The sequence below is a fragment of the Coturnix japonica genome, chromosome 3 (genome assembly GCF_001577835.2).
Source record: "Coturnix japonica isolate 7356 chromosome 3, Coturnix japonica 2.1, whole genome shotgun sequence".
Taxonomy (NCBI): Eukaryota; Metazoa; Chordata; class Aves; order Galliformes; family Phasianidae; genus Coturnix; species Coturnix japonica.
In genome coordinates, this window is record NC_029518.1 from 7,283,899 (window position 1) to 7,294,779 (window position 10,881).

The window sequence follows — 10,881 nt, forward strand, 5'->3', positions numbered from 1 at the left end:
GCCCACAGGGTGGCTTCCCCTGTCACAGGCATAGGTAAATCTAAGTAACCCGTGACATGTCCCCAGCCCCGTGTACATGTAGACAGCCCCGAGGTGGTCCCCGTGCAGGGCCTCTCCTGCTGAGCACCAAGATGGGCTGCAGCACCGCTCCCGTGGTGGCTGTGGACCCGGGTACCTTTGGTGTTAGTGTCCATCAGCTGGAGGCACACCCCGCTGCAGGGCTGTCCTTGCTCAGTGTGTTCCGCCTTATACCAGCGGGTTGCTCCTTGTTGGCAGCAGCCATGCCGGAGCTCATCCTTCAGATGCGTCTGCTCTCTACCAGATGCTCCTTCAGGATGCAGGACCCAGTGCCGCGCTCCACCTTCACACCCCTCCTGGGTGGCCGTGTCACAAACGTTGCCACGGCGCCGCTGTGACATCATGGCCAGTGCTGGACGCTGCCCATTATGACGCTGGCACAGCAGCCTGCTGCCCGCCATGACACAGCAGGAGCCCAGTTCTGCCCCTTGGTGGTTGCCACTGCCCATTCCTGGACCCCTCGTGTTCCAGCAGCACCACACCAGAGGTTGTGGCGCTGGGCCCCGTGGGCAGGCTGGCCTCGCCATGAGATGCTGAGCCCACAGGCATCTGAGGCTCTTCTTGTGCTGGCCTGAGCTTCTCGCTCCTAGACGTCTGTCATCTGGTGACCAGGAGCTCGGTGGCTGCAGTGCTCACTTACTCCCTTTGGACACCGAGGGCAGGCTGGACTTTGCGCTCACTGAAGACTATGGGGTGGGTTTCAGAGCCTTGACTCAGCCCAGGTCTCCTGCTTGGCCTTGGGTTCCACCTCAGCTTTGGTTTTGGCTGGATGCTGTTCAGGCAGAAGACAGCTTCTCGAGGAAGTCGTAATAGAACTTCATTTCGAAGGTCAGCCCATCAATGAGGAGCACTCCGACGTCCTTCAGGACCACGGCCACGTTCTCCCCATTCTGCAGGCAGCCGGAGAGCAGCGATACGGTGCTTTGGAGGCACACCTGTGCTCTCTGCCAGCTCACAGAAGCAGCTGCAGACACCTGGCTGCACTTCAGGGGCTCCACCTTCCTATGGGCTGAGAAAATACCAGGGACGAGGCTGATGATACAGTTGCTGTTCCACAGCTGCTTCCATAGAACTGCTTCAAAGGGACATCATCCAGAACGGCCCCGTGTTTGGACGGGCTACTCAGAGGGGGAGGTCTGCATCTAAGAAGGGAGGTGGTGGCCGTCCACAAAGCCAGCAGAGCTTGAATCCCCCATCCTACCTGGCAGGGACTCCCTGCGGGACTTGAGGTGGTGCATAGCTATGAGGTTGCTGGCCAGGTGAAACACGGGCCAGCACAGAGTCACTGTCCTGTCCTCAGTACCGATGTCCTTGGAGATGGTGTCAAAGGAGCCAAAGGTGGGAATCCAGACCCCCTGCGAGTGGAAGAGAAAGGAAAGGCGGAAGCATTACGGGCTGGGATGAAGGCTCATCATCTTCCTCACTAAGCCTTGTCATCTTCCTTGCTGTAAACTTTCAACCCTGCAGGAGGGGCACCCTCCAAACTGGTTCCAGCTGCCCTGTGGACATCTAATCACTCCACTGTTCTCGGGCTGTTCCACCCTTATCTTTATGGCCTTCATCCCCCTTGTTTTTCCACACTCACTGTCTGCACTCCCCATTCTTCTAACAACTTTGACAGAAACCATCTTTCCACTCCCCTGTCCCAGTTTCTGTGACACTTTCTTTCTCTCCCTCACTGTGGGGCCCTTCTATCACCCTTCAGTTCCCCCCTTTTCTTTCACCTACCAGGACTTCCACCTGCTGGATCATTTGATTCTTTCTTGATGTGTTCTGAAATAAGCCCCGCTCTCCACCTTTTCTCTTAGCTCATGCCTCTCCCATACCTCATGTTCTCTTTTGGTATTTTGATACTGGCTCCACACAGTTCTCACTATGCCAGGTGGGACTTTGAGCTCTCCCATCTCCCCACAGCCACCCAAAACCTTGACCCAAACAGCACTTGCTCATTCTATGACTTCCATTTTGATACTCGTGCCCATTAACGAGAGTGCTATTACTTCCCTTCATAGCGGCCACTGTTTCATATGGCACCTGCCCCTCAGGAAATGGACTCCCTTTGACCGCTTTTATATCTTACGTGAGCAGATGAATTTAGTGACAGGATCCCAGATCACGCGTGCTTCGACCTGCCTTTGGTAATCGTGTACAGACCCAGCAATCAGAGAAGTATCATGGTTATAGAAAAGCGGCCGATTACACATTGCAAAGCACTTAAGGTGACTGACTCATCATTTCTTTATCAGTTTAACTTTCCATGGAGCACTTTCCTTGACAGACCAAGTAGTTCCTCAGCATCTTGGAATCATCTCCTGTCAAAATACTTTAATGACTGCACGTGCCTGAACAGTTCTACAAGGGAAGCCTCCGGCCACTAAAAAAGGTACCAACATACAGCGATACCCCCCTTTTCTTGGTAGCTCTGAGAACTCAATTTGCCACTGTTGCCCTGGAAGGTTCCCTTTCCCATTAGGCCCACCTGTGCCCTGTTCCTGGTACTGGGATCATGCTTTGTAGGGTCCGTTTGCCCAATATATCCTCTTACCTTCCCTTACAACCAATCTCATAACTCAGATACAAGCACAAATGATGGTGCAGAAACAGAGCTAAGCACAGCCTGAGTCGCATCTACCTTGCACTATGAAAAGGCTGAGATGCACCATGTCCTCACCTGATGCCTTGTTGGAAGGGGAGGTTCAGCAGCCGCTCCACTATTCAGCAAGTCCTCCAGAAACCTCCTTCTTTCTTCCTGAGCAGTAGACTGGATGCTAAAACCTTCTCCAGAGTCATTATTAAACAGAACCTGGACTTGAAGCCCCAGGAGAAAACACAGTTCAGATCCAAGACCACAAGACCCATATCACCCTATAGCCCCATACATCCCAAATAGCCCTGTATCCCACTAGAATCCTCCTACTGCCCACCCACAGCCCCCTAGAGACACATATCCCCCATAATCCTCCTATAGCCCACCCAGAGCACCCTATGGGACTCTTGTAGAACCTCCCCCACAGCCCTACATAACACTGCAGCCCCAAAGCTCCCTATAGCTCTATGATCCCCTGTAGACCCCTCAGCCCAGCATAAGCCCTGTATCCCCTCCGCAGTCATCTATATTCTCCCCAGAGTCCCCACTGTCCCATATACCCCTATACCACATCAAAGTCCCTGACAACTTTCTAGAACCCCATAGCCCCCCTGTGGCCACTAGGAAGCTCCCCATAGTCCCATATACACCTACATCTACCCCTGAAGCCCCCCTAGCACCCTACAGCCCCAGATCCTCCTCTATAAGCCCCGCACAGCCCTATATCCCTCTTCAGCATCCTCAGTGCTCCCTATAGCCCCAGATCTCTCCTGACAGCCCCTCCACACCTCCACATCCCTCTACATTGCCACAACAGCTATCTACAACCCATATCCCCCTACAGCCCCCACATTCCCCTCACTGCCACCCATTCCTTATATCCCTTGGTATCCCCCCTCAGCCCACTACAACGACATATCCCCCACTATTCACACCTAGATCCATCCCACTGCCACCCACAGCCCCATACTACCCTATTCCCTCACTACAGCCCCATACTACCTTATATCCTCCCTAAAGCTGCCGTGCAGCTTCAGCAGAATGAGGGGAGAGCCGGGCAGCCCCGAGAAGAAAGATGGCGGCCGCTCGCATGTGCGGAGGCTCAGCCAATCGGAGTTGACGGCACTGCTGCTGACCAATGAGATGGCGACATGGGGCCGGAACTGCCGCTGACGAATGAGCGGCTGGGGACGGGGCAGAGCTGCCACTTGCCAATGAGAGGCTGGTGGTGGGGCAAAGCTACCACTGGTCAATGAGAGATCTGTGGAGATTTCTCTCTCCACAGACCATCCTGGAGGCAGTGACCACATACACGTCTGTGTAGAAATTGGAAGAAGCCCTGGAGGAAGCTTGGGAACTTCTGACATGATAACACACATCCAAGAACTTGTTGTGTGCAGGGTCTCACAGGGAATGAGGAAGAGGGGACCTGACAACCAACATTTAAACCAGCTGCTGCTGCTGGCCACTGCTGCTGATGAACAGCTCTCTGCTTCCAGCTGGACTGTGGGTTTCTGAAAACATCTGACCCCGACAGCTCCTGAAATGTCTCACAAGAAGGTTGACAGACAGAGTGACTGCATGACCTTTATTATGTTATGGTTCACAGAGATTCTGTTTTACTATATACAGCGTGTCTGGGCTAAAATACAAAGGTACAAGGTGAACAGGAATTGGTTTCAATAATGACTTAGTAGTGAGAAACAATACAATATTTTTTTTTTAAAGAATAAGAATAAATTACACATATAAAATGGAACAAAACAAACAATAAAAGAGATCTAGATTCAGTAAAAAGGATGCAATACATGTAATGAATTCCAAAAGATGGGCAGTCCAATATTTATTAAACACATTTGGTCATCACTTTCCTCACTGCATCCTTGACCTCCTTGTTCCTCATGCTGTAGATGAGGGGGTTCACTGCTGGAGAGACCACCGAATACAGAAGTGCCAACACCAGGTCCATGGATAGGGAGGAGACAGAGGAAGGCTTCAGGTAGGCAAAAAAGGCAGTGCTGAGAAACAGGGAGACCATGGCCAGCTGAGGGTGACAGGTGGAGAAGGCTTTGTACCGTCCCTGCTCAGAGGGCATCCTCAGCACAGCCATGAAGATCTGCACATAGGACATAACAATGAAAACAAAGCACTCAAAGGCTAAACTGACACTAAAAATGAGAATCACAACTTCCCTGAAGTAGGAGGCTAAGCAGGAGAGCTTGAGGATCTGGGGGATTTCACAGAAAAACTGGTTCACATCATTGCCATGGCAGAAAAATGTTCTGGCAGTATGCAGCAGGGAATGGAGAAACCTAGTGCCCCAGGCAGCTGCTGCCATGGTGGCACAAGCTCTGCTGTTCAACAAGGTCCCGTAGTGCAGGGGCTTGCAGATGGCAATGTAACGGTCATAGGACATGATGGTGAGAAGGGAATACTCTGCTGAGATGAAGAAGACAAAGGAAAAGAGCTGTGCAACACATTCTGTGTAGGAGATGGCCCTGGTGTTCCAGAGGGCATTGGCCATGGCCTTGGAGAGAGTGGTGGAGATGCAGCCCAGGTCGAGGAGGGCCAGGTTGAGGAGGAAGAAGTACATGGAGGTATGCAGGTGCTGGTCACAGGCTACGGCTGTGCTGACGAGGCCGTTGCCCAGGAGGGCAGCCAGGTAGATGTCCAGCAAGATCCAGAAGTGCAGGAGCTGCAGCTGCTGTGTGTTTCCCAATGACAGGAGGAGGAACTCAGTGACGGAACTGCTGTTGGGCATCTGCTGTTCCTGAGCTTGGAGTGCTGTTCAGGGTGCAGAAGATAATGACAAGTCCAGACCATTCTCAGAGACATTCCTTCTGCAGTAATATGAAATGTTTTCATTCTGTTATGACAGTGTTCATTTAGTACCGTTACTTGCTTTGAATTTTCTGGAATTTAGCATTCCATAATCAGAAGAAGCGTATAGAGCTCTATCCTTCCTCTCATTTTCTAATCACATCCCATCTCCCTCAATATTTTCATCTGTGTCATGTCTCATATCTTTACTCCAACTGCTGTTAAACACAGTTTCCCCTGTAACCCGTATAAAGCAGTTTAAGCACTGAACTGAAGCACCTTTGTCTGGAGTACGTCTCTCTGGCCACCAGTGCCAGTTCAGTGGAGCAAACACAAGGCGTCAATGCTTGATAAGCTTATAACAATGACAATAAATGAGAAGCAGATGTCTACACTCTTTGGCTGGACATGGCGGGCAACAGCAGGTAATGAGCACTGACCAAATTTCATATAATTACCTCATTTAGCATCTGGAGCAGCATAAGGGCGAAGCAGATGATCAGTAGAATAATCACAATCCACGCGAGGATGGTTCCAAGAATATCGCTGAACCACAACTGGTACCAGAAGTCAGGGATACCCAGCTTTCTGCCCCACCAGTCGCAATTGATGTACCCTTCTATTCAGGCCAGGATGTGGGGAGGTCTTGGACAGATCACAGCTCTCCTTAATGTAGTGCTGGACAGTCCCATCAAAACCCAGTGCCACACAGGGCTCAGGATCCATCAAGGCTGAGGTTACTGCAACCACCATGGCCCTTCACGCGTAGCGATGCAGGCATGCCCACGCCCCATGGTTGACAGAGGGAGTGGTTCAGTGCCCCTTGGCCTGCTCCCTTTGCTGCGGATGTAGACTTGTCCTTCAGACCACTGAGGCTACCCAAAGCCATATGCAAGTCCATCGTCTGTCAGAGCCTGGATGAAAACAAGAATTGCCAAACAGCAATTTGCACCTCTTCTCAGGGAATCTCAGAGGATACCCACTGTGCAGGCGGGAAGACCAGTGTTGCTGGCAGTAAAAAATGCACTCCTGATGATTAACATGCACAAGACCGGCCCAGTAATCTCTCCCCCCTCTAAAAGCATCAAGGCTGGTTTTCAGTGTTTGACAGGCATGTTCTACGATAGCCTGACCCATGCTGTTAGTGGGAAGGCAAGCACCGACTGGTGGAACTGCTCGTGAGAATGGACAGCGGCTGCATGCAAATCTACTATCTGTGGCGGCAAGGGAACTTACCTGCGTCTTTAACTTCTCTACCCGTGCTGCCTCCTTCAAAACCTCTGCCGCTCCATATGGTGGGGGAGTGATAAAGGGTGGGGCACTCTCTCCGCCACCTGACATCGCCACTGACCCCTGTGGGGCTATTGGGAAGTGAATAAGACTGTGTGTTCCCATGCTCCAAAATGACCCATCGGGACTTTGCCCCACGCAACCCAGGACAGAGGGGGCAGAGGGCTGTGAAGGGGAAGGCAGGAAGCGCAGCAGAGCGACAAGGGGTGCCCCCGAGTGCTTCACTTCTCCCCCTTCCTCCGCCTCAGAAACAACTGCCCCATCTACCTGATCCTTGATTTCACCCTCCGGAGGCCTGTCCTGTTGTCCCAGCTGGTCAGTCACTTCCCCCTGCTTTGGAGGTCCAGGCTCTATTACAGAGTCTTCTGACCTCAGGAGAGCATAAGCTGTCTCCCAAACGTCCTGAGTCTCCCTAGCCTTCTCAAGAAGATTCCTAAGGGACCTCAAGGCCGGCAGCAAAGCCAGTGCCTCCTTATTCCCCTGAAACATGCACTGGATAAGTTCCTCCCCAGCCCGCTACAGGGCCTGCTTGCTCACACAGTGAGCAGGGCTATCGCCCGAGCCAGTCCGCATCATCCAGTGGAATAGTGGGACCAACTCCTTCTTCTGGACCGGGCACTCCACTTGCTGCCCCAAGCCCTTAAGGCTACTCACCACCCGCTCCATCATCAGAGCGATGTGGCCGTGCCTCGTCGTGCACTCGGACGCCTTCGTGCATCCCGGCAACTCCGCATGACCACGATACCTCAGCGTGTCGCCAAGATTGGCAAGTCTTTGTAGTGGATCACGTCAGGTAACAAACATAGCAGCAAAGATTCCCTTGGGTCGGGCCTGCTGTCAGCATGGAAACGCAGCGTGACAACACACATGTTCAAGCAGCCCCAGTGATGTCACCTGCACTGGGACTTCCTCTGCCTGCCCCGGGGCCACAGCCTGGGAGCTTTCCCAGCCTCGCATCCTCACCAGCCAAAGCCTGCTGTGCTGTATGGATGTGGTCCCTCCAGGCAGAAGCTCTGCTGTACAAACCCTCAGGGCCAGAGGGAGAGGCCTGTCAGGTCTGAGCCTCACCAGGCCGCGCTGCAGTCTGCTTGCCGGGCCGTGACATGCAGACCCTCAAAGTCTGTTTTGGGTTCCCACTATGCACACGGGTGTACTGGCTTTGGAAGCAGCCGCTTCAGCAAGCTCCCACCGGCTCGTGACCCTGTCGTGCCCACACCTTCCCCACCTCCAACCCCTCACACAATGGTGCTGTGACTGGAGGCTGAGTCCTCTCGAGTCCTGTGAGGCACCAAGGTGAAAAGCTAATCCCTTGTGACCCTAGGAACATGGCTTGTGGGGACACTGAGAGGTGAGAGGCCAATGGAGAAAAACACTGTGGCGACATCGTGGTGCTACAGGTACATCATGGGGACACGAAGATATGGAGAAATGAAGACAGTGGCAATATGGGAACATGAAGTGTGCCCCTGTGGCGCAAGTGGTAGAAGTGCCGCTCTGCTACACAGGAGGCTTGAATCCTGGGGGGTTGGAATCGATGATCTCTAAGGTCCCTTCCAACCCGCACAAGACTACGATACTATGATGATATGATGATGAAGACATCATGGTGATATGAGGACGTAGGGATATGGGACACATGGAAGCAGATGGGTGACAGGGACATCAGAACACGGGGAAACAAAGTGCATAAATGGTGCATTTCATGCTTGTGTTGGACAGGAGTTCAGCAAGGCTTCTTTTAGCAGTTATTTCATTGTACCACTTGCCATGCTGCATGAATCTAGTGGCCAAGACTCTAGGCATCCTCACTATAATAAGGGCTGTACGTGTAAGAGGAAGAGATCCTGATGCTTGAAGTATGCTGTTCTCTGACCATTGCCTGCTGTAACTTTGTCTTAAGGTAAAACAGTCGATTCAAAATGTGTTATTTGCCGTGAAAAAGATAACAGTTGTGGATGCTGTTCTTGGTCACGATAATGTCTGTCCCTGTTCTGAATGATAGGATGACAGAATGATAGGATGGCTTGGGCTAGATGGGACCCCAAGGATCATCAAGTTCCAATCCCTTTGCCATAGGCGAGGACACCAACCTCGAGATTTGGCTCTAGAACAGGTTGCCCAGGACCCTATCTAAGATGGTGTTGAACACCTCTGTGGACGGAGTATCCACAAACTCTCTGGGCAGCCTGTCCCAGCATCTCCACAACTCTACTTGTAAAGAACTTCCTCCTGACGTCCAATGTAAACTTTGCCTCCTTGAGATTTGTCTAGGGGTTATCCCTGGATGTCAGTCTGGAACAGGGGGGCAAAGACACCCGGAAAAGAAAAAAAAAAAGGAGAGACAAAGGAATGAAGGAAAAGAAAGGAAAGACTTTGCCCGGTGACCCGTCCAGACCTGGAACCCAACTCCAGGAAAGGGAGANTCCTGATGCTTGAAGTATGCTGTTCTCTGACCATTGCCTGCTGTAACTTTGTCTTAAGGTAAAACAGTCAATTCAAAATGTGTTATTTGCCGTGAAAAAGATAACAGTTGTGGATGCTGTTCTTGGTCACGATAATGTCTGTCCCTGTTCTGAATGATAGGATGACAGAATGATAGGATGGCTTGGGCTAGATGGGACCCCAAGGATCATCAAGTTCCAATCCCTTTGCCATAGGCGAGGACACCAACCTCGAGATTTGGCTCTAGAACAGGTTGCCCAGGACCCTATCTAAGATGGTGTTGAACACCTCTGTGGACGGAGTATCCACAAACTCTCTGGGCAGCCTGTCCCAGCATCTCCACAACTCTACTTGTAAAGAACTTCCTCCTGACGTCCAATGTAAACTTTGCCTCCTTGAGATTTGTCTAGGGGTTATCCCTGGATGTCAGTCTGGAACAGGGGGGCAAAGACACCCGGAAAAGAAAAAAAAAAAGGAGAGACAAAGGAATGAAGGAAAAGAAAGGAAAGACTTTGCCCGGTGACCCGTCCAGACCTGGAACCCAACTCCAGGAAAGGGAGAAGGGCAGAGAGCAAACAGAACATTTTAACAAAGAGAAAACACAATGGCAACAATCCGATGTTACATTATTAAATGTAAGCAAATCAGATAAAATGAGAGAGACAAGAGTACACCAAATAGTGCAATGGAGGCTCGTGTTTTCCTCTGCTGTGAGCTGAGATGGCCAAAGGCAAAAAGCCATTGGGATCTAGTCCTAAGTCTGACCTCACTTCCTCTTTGCACCAAGTCCTCCAGAGATGCTGCCCCTCCTCTACCCTCTGGGAACCCAAACTGCCAAAAACTCTATAACTCCCACTGTTCTGCATGATGTTGTTATGTGGAATACTGCTGGCAAAAATCACAAACCCACAACATAAAGCTCATCCATTTAGTCACCTGAGTAACTCTGCTTGCTCCATGGAGATGTGAAAAAAAAAACAATTTGAGATGTCCGAAATGCTGGGATCTGTTGTCATTAGGATGGCCAAGAATACCTCTTGCCCCCCTCTGGACCTCAGATGGTGCTCAGAAAGGAGGTGTCTATCTCAGGGATTTCCCACACGGTTTACAAGCACTGGCAGACATCCAGGAGCACCCCAGGCACCTTGGGCATCACCCAGTGTACGTGTGTGTGAGCAACTGCCTCCCTGCTGAAGGTCTGAGGACTCAGAGCAGGAGCTCACACACAGGCAACTCCTTGTGCTCATCTGAACTGAACCAGAGGAATCCCAGCTCCTGTGGGTCCATGGGGAGCTGAATCCCATTTCAGCCCCAGTGTTTCCCTCTACAGATGAGAGGGATCCAGCCTCAGCTGGATCACTGCCCTTCACAGGGAAAGTCCAACCCTCCCTGTCCTTGTCTGTGTGCTCTTTTAGTTTCTTTAAACAACCTCAGGTAGGACTCACCATATGTCTGGAATTTCAAGAACAGTCATGATGCCATTGTCTTTCAGAAGCTGTTGGCCATGAAAACCCAGGGACATCACAGGGGAGATGAGTGGGAAGGACAAACTTGACATCCTCTGCGGATGAGCTGAGCTTGCCTCCTGGGAAACACAGAGCTCATAATAGTGGGTAGTGCTGCAGGGAGACAGCTGTGCCCAGGAGCCACTCTTGTGCACAGCA

General features: G+C 51.5%; 1 protein-coding gene across 1 annotated transcript; it reads right to left on the minus strand.

Annotated features, from left to right (window-relative positions):
* Window positions 1–4,511: 4,511 nt before the first annotated feature.
* On the minus strand, window positions 4,512–5,426 carry LOC107310804 (olfactory receptor 14C36-like). Its single transcript, XM_015856785.1, has one exon. The coding sequence runs from the start codon at window positions 5,424–5,426 to the stop codon at window positions 4,512–4,514; it is 915 nt and encodes a 304-aa protein (XP_015712271.1).
* Between the last annotated feature and the right edge of the window lie 5,455 nt (window positions 5,427–10,881).